Raw genomic sequence first — 19640 nt, forward strand, 5'->3', positions numbered from 1 at the left:
ACATACACACACACACACCCCTAGAAATTCCATTATGTCTGTAAGATGTATTCCAAGAAGTGGGATAACCTATTCAGAGGTGTGCAGAGATTTAATTTTTATTTTTATTGTCAATTTTTCTCTACCGTGATGCCAATTTACACTACAGCCAGTATATGCAAAGTCACATTTCCTCAACTCCTCATCAATCATACAATATATTTTAGCTAATCTGATGAGCAAAAATAAACTTACCCTCTTGGTTTACATTGTGTTTATTAAATTAATTGAGAAAGGGAGTAAACGTATTTTTGAAAGCAGTTTTCTAAGAGCACCATATAGACTACATGGCAGAGGTAAAGACTGTAGGCAGGAAAACATTTAGGAGGACTTTATATTAATAAAACTCAGAGATCATAAAGACTTAAAATGGGGCAGAAGAAGGTGCCTCTCTTTCACAAGTAAGTGCATCTCCAATAGCATGTTGATTCTGTGTCACCATTAATCATATCTAAGCATGATTTCGAAAGTATTTCTTGAAAAGAAAAAAAAGTTTTTTTCTTTTGGAGTTGGAATCATGCAGTACCTCCAAATTGTGTAATACATTTAAGGCATTACATATTCAGCTACTTAAATTTAAATGATGAATCCATTAATATGTTGCTTGAAATATAGACCATAGTCTTTGTCTTCCAAAGGATATTTTAATCAAAATATTAAAAATAAGCTAGAGTCTCATTCAAATAGTTAATTTCAGCTGCCTTTTGTTGTAATATATCATGAATTATCTCTCTGATGGATGGGCAGCCAAATGCAGATAAAATTAGCTTTGCAGTCATTCATTTTAAATTGCTCTTGAATCATTTGGAAGTAAATTCCATTTCAGAAGAATACGCTTCAGGTCTCAGACAAAGAGATAATAGTCCTATATTTTATGATATAAGCAATAATAGTTTAAGTCTTATGATTCAGAAATATAGAAACTTATGTATTAAGTTGATGAAAATTAAGCCTTGATACATAGCAATAAAACCAGCAACCTAAGCTTCCTAGATTGATGTTCATAGCATAATATTTTCCTGTCAAGATTTAGGTGGAATGAAAGTCTATAAAAATAATACATGGCACAAAGCTTTCTCTTCTTGTATATAAATGAAAAAACAAAGGCTATATGAGATAACAAAAAAGAAATATTGAGATTTACCTGATATCAAGATGAAAATGGTAATACCAATATTGAATAATGGTAGAAATGGAAAATTAAGTCAAATGTTACAGGAGGGTAAAATGAATAATAATATTATATCCAAACTGAAAAGGCAATTATAGTTTTAAGCTAATTGTGAATTCAATGTACAGAATAAAGCCAACTTCGGAAATTTTACTTCGTTAATTTGAACAAACTACATGCAGAAAACTTGTTTAGCGATTTTATTAATCAAGTCATATGGCCCAATTAGCATAATGCCATCTGTATCAGCATCTGGGATGTGCCTTTATACAACATATAATAATTTGGGATAACTGTGGCATGTTGCCAGAAATAAGTTCATTATCTGAAGTTGCTGTTCACAAATTGAGTTCCCATTATCTCCCTGAAGACTTCAGGACTCTTTGGATATTTATATTAAGAAATAAAATAATAATAGGATGCATTCACTGATCTCCCTGCTGAAAAAAAAAATTGTTCTTTTATAGTTTTTTGTAGCATGATCTTAATAGTATCAGAAAGCTGGTTTATTTAGATAGTAAAATGAATTGCATGCTAGCAACTGATCTCAGTAAATAGTCTACCAACTCAAGGTAGAATCTCAAACCTTGTTATCTCCATGTATTGAACTTTAAAATCTCAAACCATATTATATCCGTGTATTAAAGAGTCTTCTAGTGGCCTGAAAGATTTAGCCTCAGTGTGGCAGGGATATTACTTGTTTTCAATCAGACACATGAATGGGCACTAGAATACATCCAAAGGGAAAGCCATGAACAAATAAAATTGCACACTTTCCCTTGCACACCATTGCAAACACACTTGCTTAGAGACTTATTTGGAAGCTGAGTTTCTCTCTCTGGAAAGCCATGATTCTTCTAGAAAACATCTAATCATCATAAGAAGCTGGGAAATAGCAAACAAGTTCTAAAACAAAAATCCATTAATAAAGATATAATTTTAATTCTCAGATTTTTCCGTGAAGTAGATAGAATGCTCAGTTAACTGACATTTGTAGATAGGACCGACTTCATGGGTATGTGACCTGCACTATCACATAGGACTCTTGGTTTAGTGCTCATCTGTCACCATTCCCAAATTCTTCATACAACGAGGATCCCCAAATCTTCACACTGCATCAGGCCACACAAAGTTTGTAGCCAGTCCAGTTTGTAGATCTTGCTGTTGTTACAACCTCTGGTATTTGTAAATTCATTTCAGGCACTATGAACTCTAAAATACCTCGTGAACCTTTTCCAAATGATCACAGTTGCCATTTGTTGAATATTCATGCTTTTATAAGATTTTTATTGACCTCCTATAATGTGCCTGGCACAGTGCTAGACTTAATGGAAAATAGAAGTAAAAATGACAATAATTCCTGCCTCCAAAAGAGCTTTCATTCTAGCGTTGAGCATTTGTTATGTTTCTGGTTTTTGAAAATTGGTAATAGTTGCGTAAAACTGGTTGACAAAACTGAAAAGTAGATCGCACCATATGTGTGCAAGGCAGATGCATACATAGTGCAGAGGAGCTAAGTGTTCACAAAAAGGTATTTGTAGATGCTCATTTGCAGATGATCAGTTTTTTCCCCTTGTTAAAGACGTGGTATTTGGAGTTGACCACTTTTCCCTTGTTAAATACACATGGTATTTGAAGATGGTCATTTTTTCCTTATTAAATATGCATGATATTTGGAGATGATTAATTTTTCCTTGTTAAATACACATGGTATTTGGAGATAGTCATTTTTTTCCTTGTCAAATACATATAGATGTAACCACGCTAGATGTTTAAATACTCAGAAGTTTTCCTTTATAATTTTGGCTGAAGAGAATTGGCTTGCTTGTTTGATTTTCAAAATGTACTCTAGAAAAAAATTTAAGATGAAATTTCATTAAAAGACAATTTCTGAAATTAATGCTGAGACTTACCATTTCTGTCTAGAGCAAAGAAACTATTGTCTTAGCATATTTGGCCTGATGATGGGGGAGTTGTTGTCTGCGCCAGTTTACATGGGGGAGGGGCATGGTATCCAGGCCACCTGTTGCAAATGAAGAAGGGAAGAAGTTCCCAGCAGCATGTGAACCCAACGATAATCAGTCCATTCCTATTTTGTCAAATCTACTCCCTTATACATATCTTACTGAGTCAAGGTCTTGAAAATTATCTTTAGATGTGCCATTCCCATCCCCTGAATTGAGCACTAGAAGTAATGTGCCACATTGCCTGATGTGAATTTATCTAGGCATAGATTTAAACACTGTATGTGTGTTATAAGAAATAGTAATAAACTAATATGATGTCGTTGGTTAAGGCATCTCCATAGATCCAACTGAAGAGATGGGGTTTATGCAGAAACTAGAATGATATGTAAAAGAAACATTGTATTTGCCACATAATGAAAATATTTCAAGTGATGGAAATCATTCCTTAATAAGTTGCATATTAAGTGTTATTTAACGAACACCTTGAAAAATCAGCACTTGATGAAGCTTCAAAGCAAGACATAGAATTATTTCTCTTTACTGGTAGTGACCCTCTTGTCTTAAAACTCAAAATTAAGGAAATACAAAATTAGTTTGTCCATACATTTTTTTAAAGACATCATTAAATCATTACTATTTTTTCCAGCACTTAACAGAGCCCCTTTTGAGTTGAAAACATATGTGTGACTTTCCCAACTTCCATTAGTCTTCCCAGTAGTTTACAATAAAATAATCAGAAGGAAGAAATACATGCTTTTGGCAAGGAAGGGTAATCAATTTTTAATGCCTATCTTTCTGTAGGATATGAATACATAAGTACTTTGCTACATGATTGAATAAGGTAAGGTAGTAAACAGTCACCTGATATTTTGCAATCATCATTCCTGCTAAAGGAACAAATCTCACTTTCTAAAACGATGACTGAAAGGAAAGTTTTTATATTTTGGAAACCTGAATAAATGCATTAAAATACATACACATTTTGGTATGTATAAATATACACCAATAGTAAAAAAAAAATGAATTGACACTCTGCCTTCTTGAGTAATAATAATTAAAAACAGCAGCTAACATTTTACAGAATTTCAGTTTGATATTTTGTGGCACTCTATTGATTACCAGAACTGTCTGTCATCACATATAACAGTAAGTGCATGGGGGGGGGGCAGTGAATAAGGCCTTCAAGACCTCAGCTTTATGTTGATGGATCTGTCAATACCTCAGTTCCCCATTCCTTTGCCTTTCTGAACTATGTTTATTTAAGCAGTTTTGAGTGATCTTGCATATTGACCAAAGAAGTTGAAATTGATGGAACCAAGGTTTTTCTTTAGTTAGCAGACAGCTTGGATCCTTGATGTTCAACAATGGAAAAACCAGAAACGATGCCCTGCCAGAAGATAGCAAATTAAGGAAGTAAAGTGAGAAAGGAAGCTAGCTACAGGAAGCATCATTTACATCCCAGTGTCAGAAATTTATAATTGTGAGGAGCTTTGAAAGCTCGTTGTGTCTGTGATGCAAGTGAAGCCAGTTTTTACCACAGAACATATTGGCAAAGATCAAACATGGTCACTGTTTGACAGCTATCCCATGAGCTAGATGGAAAAAGTGCCAGGCCAGGTTTCTTAGCGGACAAATGGCCATTTTACAAATGGTCATCTCCCCAAACGGGGCAACAACTGAATGAGGAATAAAATGAATTTTAAGGTAACATATGAGCAACCAGTCTTTACCCATACTACCTCATGTATTTGCTACTGAATGTGTATACTTTTTTTTTTAAGATTTTATTTATTTATTTGAGAGAGAGAATGAGAGAGAGAGCATGAGAGCAGGGAGGGCCAGAGGGAGAAGCAGACTCCCTGCCAAGCAGGGAGCCCGATGCGGGACTCGATCCCAGGACTCCAGGATCATGACCTGAGCCAAAGGCAGTCACTTAACCAACTGAGCCACCCAGGTGCCCTGAATGTGTATACTTTTAAAGAACTTTTAAAAACTTTTAATTTGGACCTCACACCTTTAACCTTACATATTAGCCTGGGGTGCTTTATCAACTTAAAGAATGAACAATAGTTTTGCTCTCCACTATCTGTCACAGGAAGAAAATTATCAGGTCTAACTTAGTTTCAGTGTATTGGAAGGACTTTTTACCTTGACTTTTGTGAAACATGATGATAGGGTTTTTAGGGCATTTTTTTTATTATCTATTTTTATTTGGAACCATACAGAACCCAAGTTATGAAAAACATACCTCCAAGTGTACAAATATCTCAAGTGGTTTTGAACGAGTTTTGTTTATTCGGTGGTGTTGAAACAGCAGGGTGGGAGCAATATATTTGATAATTTTCAGTGCTATAAAAAATGAGACTATTGACTCTTGTTGTTCGTGATAATACTCAGTAATAGTCTAATGAGAATAGGTTTGACTAGTCATATCATACATCTGATATTTGAGGTATAGTTTCTCTAAGACCAGACAGCATTGCTAGGCTCTAGGCTCTACTATCAATCTACTATTGACTGACTTGATATTATTACCTGTATTTCCAGTGCTGAGAATAATCCTGAGCTCAATAAATAGTTTTGGTTGAATGAATGAATAAATGAATGAATATGTCATGCAGTGGCATCTTTTGAAAATAAAGATAGGTTTGAATCTGAACTTAAAGATCATTAATTTCATGTTCCTATTGTTCCTTCTTGGCTTCTTGCAAAGACTTAAGGTTTACCTATGAGCCTTATATTTTTCAAATACATTTTTGTAAGGAAACTGTTTTTGCTTTTGTTAGCTTTCAAGGGGAACTCTTTGTAGTGGGAGGTGTAGTACTATATTGGGAAGATCACAGTTTTTGAGTGAGATAAACCTGGATTCTGATTCCAGTTGTGCTATTTACTATATGCATGTTCAGGGCAAGATATTTACCTTCCCTGATGTTGAGTTTTGCCATGCGTAAAAATGAGAATAATCAAAATATTAATTGAGCAGCCAGTCAAGAGACATAACATACTGCCTGGTGCATAGCAGGTGCACACATCCTTAATTAGATCATTTATGAGTCATTATTTTTAAATTAATAGCAAGTAAATGGCAAATGGCTACAATGACTTGAATGTTTTCCACTTTCTTCTTGTTTCACCAGATGACGACTTTTTTCATGAACTCCCAGAAACCTTTCCATCCGATCCACCTGAACCTCTACCACATTTTCTTATTGAGCCTGAAGAAGCTTATATTGTGAAGAATAAACCTGTGAACCTGTATTGTAAAGCCAGCCCCGCCACCCAGATCTACTTCAAGTGCAATAGTGAATGGGTTCATCAGAAGGACCACATAGTAGATGAGAGAGTAGACGAAACCTCTGGTGAGTTTTCCCTGTATTTGGACTACTGTTGAGGATTCACTAACTCACTACTTTGGCATGATGTCATACTGTTCTTTTGATTGTGAGTGATTATCCTTTGGCAAAAGTTTTGGTTCAGTTTGGGTAGAATTTGTTGGTCTCGATCCATGCATTGCAAAGTAAAATGGGATGAATAAGTCTTGATTTGATTCCTGATGGACATAGTTCATGCTGAAAAAGATAAATGAGGAAAATGAATAGATGGGATGAATGGCAAGTGCCCAAGTCAAAGATGAATTTCATTTGTGTGTCAATTCTGGTGTCTGGTCTAAATATCCCTGGGTTCGGGAACATGTTCAACTAAGGATAAGTTTGTAATTTTTATTTACGACTATCAAATGTCAATTCACATGCATAATTTCCCCTTATATTTTTAAACAATTTTAAACGTTGCAGATTCAAAGTATCCTGTGTCCTTTGCTTACATTTAAAAATAAATCCTAATTATCTCTTACCTAAAGTTAAATTGAGAGTGATTGAGAGTAGTGATAGTGTGGGATCCAGGAAGAGGCGAATGGGTGAGTGTAGCCACCATCTGGGTGGGTCTTGATCAGATTATCTTTGTTCCTGGCATGGTGAAAACGCCTGACTTTATTGCTCAGTAAATATTATCTCTGACAGTAAAATACTAAAGGCAGAGAGAGGATAAAGTAGATTTTAATAACCTCTGGGATTTAGATTGGCTAAAAAGGAAACTTTCTTAATAGCATCTTTTTACTCTATGATGGGTGACTTAAGATAGTTGTGTAATCTCCTACAGTTATTATAAACTGGAAAGATGTGTATCTTTCTACAGTGGTTTAAGTGCTTTTGCTCCCTAACAGTGAGAATAACAATGGGAACTTTCAGATCCATTCCAGATCTATGATTTTATAATATTAAGACATATATCTTAAATATTAAGATTTCACTGAACAACATTTCCAAGCTAAATAGGAAACATTTAAATATCTTTATTTTCTTTCATAAATATCTCTCCCTACTAAAATAGGTACATGTTTTCAAAATCCAAATTGTAATTAATTCATCTTTGTATCCGAATGTCAGATTAACCAAGGTTGAGCAGAGAGCAGCTCTTGAGGGAGATCTATGTTCCTTATCTCTAACAATGTGAAGGGCATATTGAGGTGATGGGACATAAAGAAATGGAACAGACTGTGAGAGCACAGAGAAAAGGCATCATTTAGAAAAGCATGTGAAGCATATAGTGATATAACACAAATGGGTCTTAGACAATCAGGTGGCAGCTCTACATAATTGTTTGTCAATTTGTGAATCAATATGCTCGCTGCCTGCAATCTGATGGCTGTAGAAATAACTGGGTATCCAACTGTACGGTAGCTTTACTTCAGGGAATTGTCCCACCTCTCGTTCTAATTACTCAGAAAATAACTCCACCAGATGTCTACAAAATCTCAAGTGAATTAGTTTTATTTGTTTCAGCTCATTTACTTGTAAAGATTTCAAATACACAAGTTTTAACGGTAAGAAGCAAAAGAAAGACATCACAAAAGCTAAGATGAAAGTCACAAATATATTTAGGCTTCTCTTTACTGAGTTAATGAAAATGCCTATACAGGAAGATTAGGAATAAAACCTAAACTGCTCTGATATTGGGCACCTCTGCCAGCTTCATGCTATGTTGGTAACATACACGTATGCATGTGTGAACATATATATCTATTAGTAAGACATTTCCCTTCTTAAAACATTATATTTTTTATTATTTCCACATAAAATTAATTAATATTGCCTACACCAGTCATTAAGAATACCTTGCAAAGCATTTATAAATGGAACTATGTGGGATGTTTCTCTTCAACTTCAGGATGGGACAGATGAGGACTAAGGGCAGAATTGGCAGCCGCCGACACTTGCTCCTCAGATTCATGGATGGAGTGGAATGCAATGTAGCTTTGGGCTGTCTTTCATGTTCATCCAAAACTTTACAAGAAAGCCAGCATCCAGACAAATGTATTACCTTTCAAGTTAGAAAAAAACAAAGATGCCCTCAGATATCAATACTATCTGGAATGTTCTTAATGTACTAGCCTGTGCAATTAGGCAAGACAAATAACTGAAAAATATAAAAATTGTTTTAAAAGGCAGAAAATGATCATTTTTGACAAATAGTATGATTTTGTATATCTGGAAAAAGTGCATTTTTAAATTAAAAAAATGACAAAACATCAAGAGAATACAGAAAAGTGGCTGAAAAAAAGATTCGTATAACCCATCGACTTTTCTTTTACAGATGGCCATTCAAGTTATAATGGAATAAAAGATATCATTTGCAATAACTATGTAAAAGAAAATATGTACATATAAAGTTAACAAGAAATTTGCAGAATTTTAGAAAGAAAAACTTTAAATGCTACTCAGAGTATGAAAAATACAATGATTTATACAAGTGGAAAACTTACCTTGTTCTTGGATAGAAAGACAGTATATTTATTTTTACAATCTTGCAACTTAAAGAAAAGTCTCTTCTGGACGGTTTCAGAGATTGCAGTCTTTGTACAATATGAAAATGTAGAAAGACAATATTTTTAAGTGTTTGCTGTTTATAAATGAATCAATAAGTCACCAACATTGTATGAAAAGTAATTTGTGAAAATAGCCGGAAGAATTCTGACATAGTGGTATAATGAGGGAACCCCAGCTCTTTGTAAATATATTGCAAAACTAAAGAAGTGAAGAGTTTGATCTGAGCAGAGAATAAGACATACAGATTAATGGATTAAAATAGGGACCAGGAAATACTCAGTTAAGGCATTTTACAATGTGTTAAGATGGGTTTTCAGTCCACAAGATAGGCAGTTGGAAATTAAATGAATGAATAAATAAATAAATCTTGGATTTTATCTCATTTATTAGAATAAAATAAATTCTTGATGTTAGGGCTTAATGTCATCATCATCACCACCACCACCACCATCATAATCATCACTAACATCACTAGAAAATTTTGGCAATTGGTTGGTTGGTTGGTTGGCTCGTTTCAGTGGTAGGGAAAGCCTTTTTAATAAAGACAAAATTAAGAAGTCTTATAAGAAAGCATTCTTAAATTTGAATATCCAAAGCCAAAAACCCCAAAAGCCAAGGGACAAATACACACACACAGGAATATATCTGTGGACATACATTAATCCAACGGCTAGCTTAATTAATATATTCCTAGTTTTTAAAATATATATATTTAAGAAAAAGATCAGCAACTCAACGGAAACTTGAGCAGAGGTTGAACATGAAGATGCAGGAAAAGAAATGCAAATTGGTAAATAAGCATTTAAGATATTGTCAGGATCCAAACAGAGTGTTGGTAAAGGAATGGGATAGGGAATATCTCATCCTTTGTTGATGAGATTGCAAACTGGTACAATCTTTTTGAAGGCCAATTTGAGAATACCTACCAATATTTAAAAGTATATACCCTTTCACTCAGTAATTACAAATTTAGGATCTAAACTAAAATTCCAAATGAGCACCAAGACTGAAATACAAGGTTGTTCCTTGCACCCTTTTTGCAGAGGTGGATTGAGTCTGTTCATCCCTGCATGGACTATTGTGATGCTTTTTAAAATAATGAGGTTTCTCTATATGTGAGGCTGTAGAAAAATCTCTCACATAAAATTTGAAGTGAAAACCAGAGTACAGATCACTGCATGTAATATATCCTCATTATGTAAAGGATGCACATATATTTTTCTATGCATTGGGATGTTTTGGAGAAATATATAAGCAGTTGGCAGCTCAAATTCTGGGGTGAAAGGAGATTTCTTTTATAATTTTGTTTTTTTTTCCAATCCTGTGAATGTGTTATTTTCATAATAAATAATGAAATCTGAAAAAAAAGTCCAAACCATTTTATTGCATCTCTTTGCCTATTGTCATAAATCTCCAATCTGAACAAGTATTGGGGGAAAATTTGTGGCCTTCTTGTATTAGAGCTCTTTGCTTTCCCATGAGGTCAGAAGCATTTTTATAAATGGAATTGAAACTGAAATACATGGTTTTGGGGATTTTTTTTTTTCCCTGAAGTTGGACTCACCTGCAAATTTGGTTCTCAACTCTTCATTTAATACAGTCTGACTATAGTCTAATTGGGGGTGTAGTGGTTCTTAAGAGCAAGAAACGTTAGAATACATCAAGTCTTAAAGTATATTACAAATCAGAGAAATTTCTTGGCATTTAAAAAATCAAATGGTTCTCAGATGATGCAGGAGAGAGAGAAGTCACTGCAAATGAGTTTGGTTTTATAGATAACTCTGACTTAGAATTATAATATTTGGAAGCATGTTCAGTAGAATCAGATACATTGAAAAAATCAAATACATTCTCGAAAACCCTCATCAAAGATAACTTCACATTGAAAAACTGCAAAACAATAAAACTGGAAAAAAAATTTCTCCTCCAACTCACAAAATTCTTCCTTTTAAATTATGAAGGTGTTAAATAGACTCTCCAGTTCTGAAATATGAAGTAAACAATGATTTGTACTCCCTGAGCAAAGCTATACCATTGATGATAAAATGTACTGATTAAAGATCATTTATTACTGTTAATGTTTGCCTTCCATCGTTTAAACCACATTTGCATTTCTTGCAACTATGTAACATAAGAAACAAAAAAGTGGAAAGTAGTACATATTAGATGGTTTTGAAAATTTCAATAGTCAGAAGCTCTTGATTTGGTAATATAGTAATAAGTATCAATGTTCTTTCAGAATTCCATAGAAATCTTGATCTGCTCAAAATTGTATGGTTACATTTTTAAGAAAATCTCAGGCTTGGCTGCTTGCTTTCTATTTACTTGAAGTCTTTTCAACCCTTGTTTCCATGGTACCTAAGATTTACCGTCAAAAAGCAAATATTTCTCTTCTACAAAAAAGCAGGGAGGTTAGAAAACCTCGGTTGGTTTGAAATTTTAATAATCCCCGAGATTTTCCCTTCTCCTTTTTAATTATTCTCACATTAGCAAAATATTATCTGTTTTGCCAACTCAACAACAATAAAAAGTTCCAAGCTTTGTATCAAACACCTTACGTGTATTATATCATTTAGTTACCATGACAATCTTAGGAGATAATTTCTGGGATTCTCCTTTTGTAAATCAGAGTACTGAGGCTCAGCAAGGTAAAGAAACTAACGTGCCCCAAATCACATAGCTAGGAGGTGGCAGAGCAAGGGTATGAACCCGGGGCTCTTTGATTCCTTTGCCCTTGACCCTGCACCCAGTAGTGTCTCCCCAAATTCTGCCGTAACTACTGAACACATAACAGTTTGTCTAAAAAAAGATCTATGAATACATTTTCCCCTTTTCTTGAGAAAAGAAAATCTGGTTCAGAATGTCAGCTAAATATTTATCTTTCACGCTTTCGCCTGCCTTTCTGTGTCAGATTTTCTTTTTTTTTTTTTAAAGATTTTATTTATTAATTTGAGAGAGACCGAGAGCACAAGCAGGGACGAAGCAGAGGGAGAGGGAGAAGCACACTCCCCGCTGAGCTGGTAGGCCAACATGGAGCTCAGTCCCAGGACCTGGAGATCAGGACCTGGGCCGAAGGCAAACAGACTCTTAACCATCTGAGCCACCCAGGTGTATTTGTCCCTTGGCTTTTGGGGTTTTTGGCTTTGGATATTCAAATTTAAGAATGCTTTCTTATAAGACTTCTTAATTTTGTCTTTATTAAAAAGGCTTTCCCTACCACTGAAACCAGCCAACCAACCAACCAACCAATTGCCAAGAAAAAAGAAAATTTTTCTTTTCTCCTTTCTCATTCTGGAATAGCTTGAACTAGTGCTTAGGATATGATTCTTTCTATTCTTAAAGGTCTTCAATATTTTGCCAACTAGCAAAAGGGTGAGCCTTAACAGAAAAAAAAAAAAAGAAAGAAAGAAAAAAAAACTGATTAAGAGAAGCTAGAACAGGGCACAAATTTAAGTGAATTTGCCTTACTCCAAAAGGAGCTTTTGCAAATATGCTGTGCTCATTCAGGTTTCTGTTTGGTGCAGGAGTGGCACTAGTGAATTTTTCTTTTCTTCTTCTCTATTCTTTTCAGATACCTCTTCTCTCCATCCTGTCACCAAAAACAGAAATGTCAGCTTCATCCCTTACTCCAACAGTCAAAGTGATTATCAGCTATTGCCAGTTCTTCTCAGAATTGTCCTGCAAACATCCTTCTGTCCTTAATTCTTGTTATAACCCCCCTAGTATTATAGACCTTTATCATATGCCTTTTAGATGATTTAGGTAGCCTCCAACACCTTCTTGGTTTCAGCCTTTTTCCACAGCAAACCATTCTCCAGGTAGTTACTAGCCTTCTTCTAGTAGTTTCTCTTCCACCACATGTCCCAGACACTGGGCAAATTTGGTTTTTCCTCTTAAACTGTGTTCAGTGAACCACCAGGGTCTTGTAAGTGCTATTTGGGAAAACAAAACAAAAAAAAAGAAGCAAAAGCTTTGTGGTCAGATACTTTAGGAAACACTGTAATAATTATATTCCCCTTTTGGAGAAAAGTATAAAGTAGATTTTCCTGCAAAAGTCCCAGGAAAGCTCTGCATTGGAAAACTTTTTTTTAACCTCATCATATTTGGCAACTGAACTCCTTTTCATAGAACCTCTATTAAAATATCATGAAACATTAATGTCATTACCAAGACATGATTTAGGAGATGCTGCTCATACATTTTCAAAGGGAAACTAGATGGGATTTGTTTAAGTTGTATTAAATGAATGTGAACACTCTTTTCTTTACATTTTGGTGTCTTGGAATCATAGAAACTTTTAAGTTGTGAGACTGTGGCAGGCATTTAAACTCAATGCATTACTGGCATGCTCTTCATTAAATCTAGTATAATTGACTTTCTGTTATCTGGACTTACTGGTCCTACTTAGGTCATATGGAACTTTAGAAAACAAGTCTGCTTACTTCCTGGCTTTACTAATGTTAGATCCTTGAGAGGGACAGTTATATTTCCTTTCTCAAATTACCTCTCCTCTTCCTTCTAAACATTATAAGCTCAAGAGTAATCTCCATGAAATCAAGGATTATGTCTGTCTTTTTCACTATTCTAGTTCCATCCTTGACTTGGTGTTTGTTCTTAGCAGGTGCTCAGTAAGTATGTGTGTATGAATTGATGATCCTTTACTCCATACTTTGCTTATCCTACTTCTGTCAAAATCCTACTCATGCTTAAAGAAGTATCTCAAATGCAATATTGGGGATGAGTCCTTCTATAAAATTCAAGTGATATGTAACACGTCTACATTTCCCTTATCTATACTTCCATTTTTATTATATTCGTAAGTGTGAATTGTGTATGTGTGGTAAGTTAAACCATTAGAGAGTATCAATATTTGACCATTTTCAAGGTAAAAAATGGCAATTTCTTATAATGTCATGTTATTTATGGAGTTATATTCATATATATAAGATATACAATATATAAATATATATTTGATATACATATATAAGTAATATATGTATATAAATACATATGTACATAATATACATATGTAACTATGTATGTGTGTGTGTGTATATTTATATTTGTCTCTTCAACTAGATTGGAATGGTATTGTATGGCCTCTGTTTTTGTAAAGTTCTGTCTGTTATGAATTTTACAACACAAGGCTCTAAGCACAGGAGATAATAAAAGTTTGTTTTGTGGGGTTATAGCTACTCATCCTACTAAATTTGAGTAACTGAAATTTAGTGAAACATGATGACAATGTTTTTATTTGAGATAGTTCATGAATAGGTGATCTGAGGAATAGACAAGATAACAATCTTCCATAAGAAGAGCTATTTTACATATTACACACACACATACCAATCATTCTTCTCTATGTAAAATAATTACTTTAAACTCTGTTCTTATTAACAGAGTGAACATTTTCAAAAGGAATTATATAAATTCCATGGCCTTTGTTTAAATTTTAGGAAATGATGCATAAAATTTGGAAGCTCTATTTGAACTTCATTCGATAATTTTTTTTTTTATTAAGTCAGTGGGAATACTGCCTCTGTAAGAATAGAGCCTTATATCTGTAATATATTTGCCTGCCAATGAAGATAAGTGATTCCGGGATATAAACCAATTATTTATTTGATTTCCTTCCCAGGGGTACTTATTTCAATACCAGAAACTAACAACTTTTGTTTTTCAGTATAAGGCTGGCCCCAAAATAAAAACAGAAAATTGGTAAGGATCCATGTAGGATATGAAGGTTTTTCCACTAAGTCAGTCTGATACCTTGGCGAGAGATAACAGGATATCAATCATCCTGAAATACTTTTTCTTATTCTTTATTTGTTAGTGCTCACAATTGATTCATCCTTATTTCATATTGACTTTAAGTCTTTAAACATCTGAGTTAACATGGCCAACATAATCTCAGCTGCAATGACAAATACATGCTTGGGTCAGAGTTCCAGAATGTAGATTTTAGTTGTTGCTTTCACTCCATTCTAGCATGAAGATGAGTCTCGGCTGGCTGAGTGGTTTGGGCCCTCTCACTGTGTAGAAACCTGGTTTTTGTTTCCATTCTTTCCCTAAATTACAAACAGAAGTGAGTACTGGAAAATTTTTAGGCTACCCATTTGGGTTCCTTTTGTTTCTAATCTACTGTTTTTGTGAAGTTTTTAACGTTGTTTGTTCATTTTTGGCAATCCCGATATTTGCATATATCAATATTATAGACCTGGCACATACTTCACAGACCCTGGCTGTGCCGTATTTGTGGAACCATGTAATTTTAATTTAATTCTGCTCCATGGGGAACATTTGTCCTGTTTGAATTACATACTGTATAGAAAATTTTAATAGCATGTGTTTGTTGAACAGATACGGCCCAGAACATGATTGCAAAGTAGAGGCAAGAAAACATTACACCTTTCAGTACAGTTTTAGTGAGCTGTCATTTCATTAGAGGAAAACAGAAATTTTCTAAAATTACATACAGCAAGAGTTTTTACTGTAATGAACACAAAGGAATTCTTTTCCGTCAGTTAACACTTAGGGCAAGGTTACTTGGAATGCATTACTCCTTTGTCTTTCCACAACTAAGATGAAAGCATTGATTAATACAATTTAATCAAGAATATCTATTTGTGCATATATATATGTATATACAAATAGATACACAAGTATATACATATGCACATGTGTGTGAGTGTGTTTGTATATTTTCCCCAATTTAGAAAGAGCTAAATCAAATGCTACCCATCTCGAAGCCCACACAGAGGCTACGATAAGAAGCAAGTCCAAGGACCATTCTTCATCTCAATGACTTGCTACCCAAACAGGGCATTTCAGGAATGAAAGTAGTGATCGTGTTGCTATAGCAATCTTGCCATGTGCCCAGCAACCATGCATATGCTGTGGCCTAGAGTTTTAATATGCCCACTTCAAAGTGAGAATAGCGCAAGTGTTAAAAGCTGAAGTGTATTTTTAATCTAACCTTTGGCTATAATATGTGAGGGGTTTAAGGACAGTCTCTTATTTCTTATCTTTATAGGAAGGAACATACTTAACAGAGTTCTGGATTGTTGCATGAAATGAATTAAGCAACCTGTTTAAGGAAGTTTAAGAAACAATCTCAGCTTAAAAGAGAAGGTTAGCTGACAAAAAGCATGGCTTTCTCTCAAAATTAAAATACACTTTTTTGGTGTTGGTACTTATTGTGCTAATATAAGTAAACCTGGTTGATAATTATGAGATAATGACCCGGGGTGTTGCCCTTTTTATTCTGGGATGTCACACCTTGTAATCTGTTCTAGTCGAGTCTCTGTATCACTAAATCTCACTATCCAATACTCTCACAATAATTGGTTCAAAATTTTGGTACTGTTTTTTTCTCTCCTCACCCTAGCAATTTTTTTTTTTACATCTTCAAAGACACAGCAGAAATTTTTTGGTTAAAAAATGCCACAATTGATGAAGGAGCTAATGCTAAGACATGAGGGGAGAGGGCTTTCCTCACCATGAACACTTTGGTCTTCTCTCCCAAATATCATCTATCTCGAGTCATCCCTTAGGTAGGCATTTTCAGAGCCATCTTGGGGATGCCTGTTGAAATACCCACTCTTTTCAGTTCCTCTGAAAAGCACTGTTTGGAGATATAAAATCAGCATGTATAACATGAAAGCTACAATTAGCAAAATATCAGGGTCTGGCAAAAAAGCAAGCACAGCACGGAGGAAATATAATATCTAGTAATGAAAAACATCATGTTAGGAAGGTCTTGGACTCATTCCTAATTGCATCAAGGGTTTAACCTGATTTTAAAAATCTGTTTGGGGAGAAATCTCCAAGACCATGAAGGCAAGAGCAACAAGGAACGATGAGGAGGCTAGCTGTCAACCCGGGCTGCATCTGACAATTTCCAGGGGGGATTTTTGAAAACACCTATGTCCTGGCCCCACCCCAGAGAGAATGATTTAATTGGGAGCAGGGCATAACTTACTCTTTGTCTGTCTGTTCACTCATTTTAAGCTCTGTAGCAATGCTAACATACAACCAGGTTGAAGTGGGGCAAGAGGAGACACTGCTGGGAAGCACAGCAGAGAGGGGGGACAGAGACAGACATTCTATTCAAAAACCATGCCCCAGATACTTCTCGTTGCTGTAAGTAGAGACACAACTAAGACCGATGCACTTAAAGAGATCACAGTCTGAATGGGGCAAAAGAGATGAGGGAAAAGAGAGAGAATAAAGAGTATGCTTTACCATTTGCTCCGGTTCTCCTCTCATCATGAGAATAAATTCATGAAACCCCTTGATAGTCGCGTAGTATAGAGTTACACGGTAGAGAGCCCCTGCTTTCTGCAATTTCCTTTCGCCTGTCTCTGCCTATTAAACTTCTCAGACTGAGGGATAGCAGCCTCCTGAGGGAAGAGGGGGGGCACTCTAGGGCTTGAGTGAATTAAAATTTAGCTGGAAAAACCCAGGGGAATATTCTGTGCAAGGCAATTCCAGGAATGGCAGGGAATGAATGACATGCCTCTTTTTATAGCTACAGTCTTGATGACCCTAGACAATGATGCCCTCTGTATGAAATGACGGTAGTGACTAAAAGGCTGCCTCCCCACACCCATTACATGGGGCACTTGTGAAACCAGGAAAACACTGCCTGGCAGACAGCCTTTCCTCACCTTTTTGCTCTGTCAGATTCTTGAGTCCACTCCTTGAATGTAGACAGTAAATGCCCTTAGTCACTATATTAGTTTCCTAGGGCTGCCACAATAAATTATCACAAACTTTGGGACTGAAAACAACAGAAATTTATTCTCTCAGAGTTTCGAGGAGGCTGGAAGTCTGAAATGCAGCAGAGCAGCGCCCCCTCTGGGCACTGCAGAGGAAGGTCTGTTCCTAGTCTCTTCCCACTTCTGGTGGCTGCCCTGCATTCCCGGGCTTGTGGCTGCATCACTCCAATTTCTGCCTCCTTCCTCACATCATCTTCCATTCCGTGTCTGTCTTCTCTGTGTGTCTATGGAATTGGGCCCTCCTGGGGTAATTCGGGATCCCAAGATCCTTAATTTAATTGCATCTGCAAAGACTCTTAGCCAAGTAAGGGAACATTCCCCTTTGCTAGGGATTCAGATGTGGGTATAGGTTTTGGGGGGACAACAGTTCAAAAGCACAAAACCTTAACAGACATCTCACCAAGAATTGCAATAAGAGTATGTTTAGTTTTGTTTGTTTGTTTGTTTGTTTGTTTTTACCGCATGGTACAGCCATCACACTCCTTGATATTTACCCAGAAAAGTTGAAAACTTATTCTCACACAAAAGCACAGATGTTTACAGCAGTTTCATTCATAATTGCCCACATTTGGAAACAACCAAGATGTCCTTCAGTGGGTGAATGGATAAGTAAACTGTGATACATCCAGACAATGGAATATTACTCAGTGCTTTAAAGAAATGAGCTCTCACATCATGAAAAGATAAGGAGGAAACTTAAATGCCTATTACTAAGTGAAAGAAGCCAATCTGAAAGGCTACCTACTGTATAATTCCAGCTATATAACATCCTGGAGAAGGCAAAACTATGGAGATGTTAAAAAGATCAGTGGTTGCCAAGAGGGAGAGAGGGGTGAATAGGTAGAGCAAAGAGAATTTTTAGGTTAGTGAAACGACTCTGCATGACACTATAAAGGTGGATATGTCGTTACATTTGTCCAAATCCATAGAATGTACAATATCAAGAGCGAACCTGAACGTAAACTATGGATTTAGGGTGATAATAATGTGTCAGTGGAGGCTCATCAGTTATAAAACAAAATGTACCACTCTGGTGGGGGTTGTTAATAGTAAGGGAGGCTCTCCTTGTGCGGAAGCAGAATGTATAGGGGAAATCTGTATCTTCCGCTCACTTTTGCTGGGAGCCTCACAGTGCTCTAAAAATAGCTGATTAAATACCATGAAGAAAAAATGTGTCGTGATGACGGAGACAGCCAGTGAGGGTGATGGGAGCCAAAATTGACGGCATTTACCTGGCTGTTTTCCTTCGTTTGGCCAGTATTTCTGAGTTAGCTATAAATGTAACAGGCAACGAAAGCATTCCCTGGTTGTTCTTTACTGGCTCTCTGCAGCCTCCCCCAATCTGTTGTGTAGTACTGTGGGCCAGATCCAGGAAAAGCCCTGCACAGCGAGGCTCCTGCTTATCGCTCATTTTCCTCGGGCTGGTAGCATCCTTCCAAGCCCTACCCTCCAACAGTCTCCTTGTCTCACGGAGACCTGGACATTCTCATAGCCACGTTGCTCATGAAAATTTTTGCCCCGCACATTTGCCAAAACCAAACGAAAACAGCCAATACAATCAAAAGAGTTGCACTTGATAATTCCCTCTGTGCATCTGCACGTGTGCGTGCGTGCACACGTGCGCACACACACACGCACGCACACACACACAACACTTTTGCTTGGCCTAGCAGCACAATGGGAATGTAAACACGTTGTTAATGCAGTTGCTCTCAGTTGGCTTCCCAGATGGCTTCAGTTCAATAGATTTTTTCCCCCTGATTTCCTCAGCTTCTCCTAGCAAGTGCTAAACAGCCAT

At 35.9% G+C, this 19640-nt stretch overlaps 1 protein-coding gene across 1 annotated transcript in view; it reads left to right on the forward strand.

The window, feature by feature from the left end:
- The window catches only part of UNC5C (unc-5 netrin receptor C), a 344363-nt gene that overhangs the window by 196051 nt on the left and 128672 nt on the right, over nucleotides 1–19640 (forward strand). The window contains exon 2 of the mRNA XM_035004478.1: nucleotides 6315–6536. Coding sequence (XP_034860369.1) covers nucleotides 6315–6536 — 222 coding nt within the window. The remainder of the gene's footprint in view (nucleotides 1–6314; nucleotides 6537–19640) is intronic.

This window comes from Mirounga leonina, unplaced genomic scaffold (genome assembly GCF_011800145.1).
Source record: "Mirounga leonina isolate KUSES-001 unplaced genomic scaffold, KU_Mleo_1.0 Mir_129, whole genome shotgun sequence".
Taxonomy (NCBI): domain Eukaryota; kingdom Metazoa; phylum Chordata; class Mammalia; order Carnivora; family Phocidae; genus Mirounga; species Mirounga leonina.